The sequence below is a fragment of the Hippocampus comes genome, unplaced genomic scaffold (genome assembly GCF_001891065.2).
Source record: "Hippocampus comes isolate QL1 unplaced genomic scaffold, H_comes_QL1_v1.1 C16438769, whole genome shotgun sequence".
NCBI lineage: Eukaryota > Metazoa > Chordata > Actinopteri > Syngnathiformes > Syngnathidae > Hippocampus > Hippocampus comes.
The window spans coordinates 1-427 of record NW_017831878.1 but is presented as its reverse complement, the minus strand read 5'-3'; the positions used below and the strand labels follow the sequence as shown (position 1 = coordinate 427).

Sequence of the window (427 nt, the reverse complement as noted above, 5' to 3'; positions counted from 1 at the left end):
GGCGTCACTGGGAATTGACCAAATTGAACTGCGTGCGTGCAGGTGGAGGATGAGGTCCAGACGCTGTCTCAGGTTCTGGCGGTGAAGGAGAGACAGCTGGCCGACATCAAGAGGAAGTTGGGGGTGACGCCCTTCAACGAGCTCAAGCAGAACTTCAGCAAAACCTGGCAGGAGGTCACCACCTCGTCGGCGTACGTCCTGCCCCTCGCCACCCACCGTCCTCTTTACCTACGCGTCTGACTGTGTACACGGCTTGAAAAATCAAAACCGGACCAGCTTTTTTGCTCTACTCAGGTACAAAAGGACATCGGAGACGCTGTCGCACGCCGGCTGGAAGGCCACGGCGGCTTTCTCCACCATGAGCTCGGCCCTCAGCCGCAAGCTGGAAGACGTCAGGTGAGCTAACGAGCAAACGCCGCGTCGGTCA

At 58.5% G+C, this 427-nt stretch overlaps 1 protein-coding gene across 1 annotated transcript; it reads left to right on the top strand.

The window, feature by feature from the left end:
- Positions 1 to 27: 27 nt before the first annotated feature.
- On the top strand, positions 28 to 421 carry LOC109508666 (tumor protein D52-like; the record flags this gene model as incomplete). The annotated part of the gene is made up of 2 exons (XM_019858681.1): positions 28 to 191; positions 295 to 421. Coding segments are annotated over 2 exons (270 nt in total), but the record flags the coding sequence as incomplete, so codon positions are not given.
- Between the last annotated feature and the right edge of the window lie 6 nt (positions 422 to 427).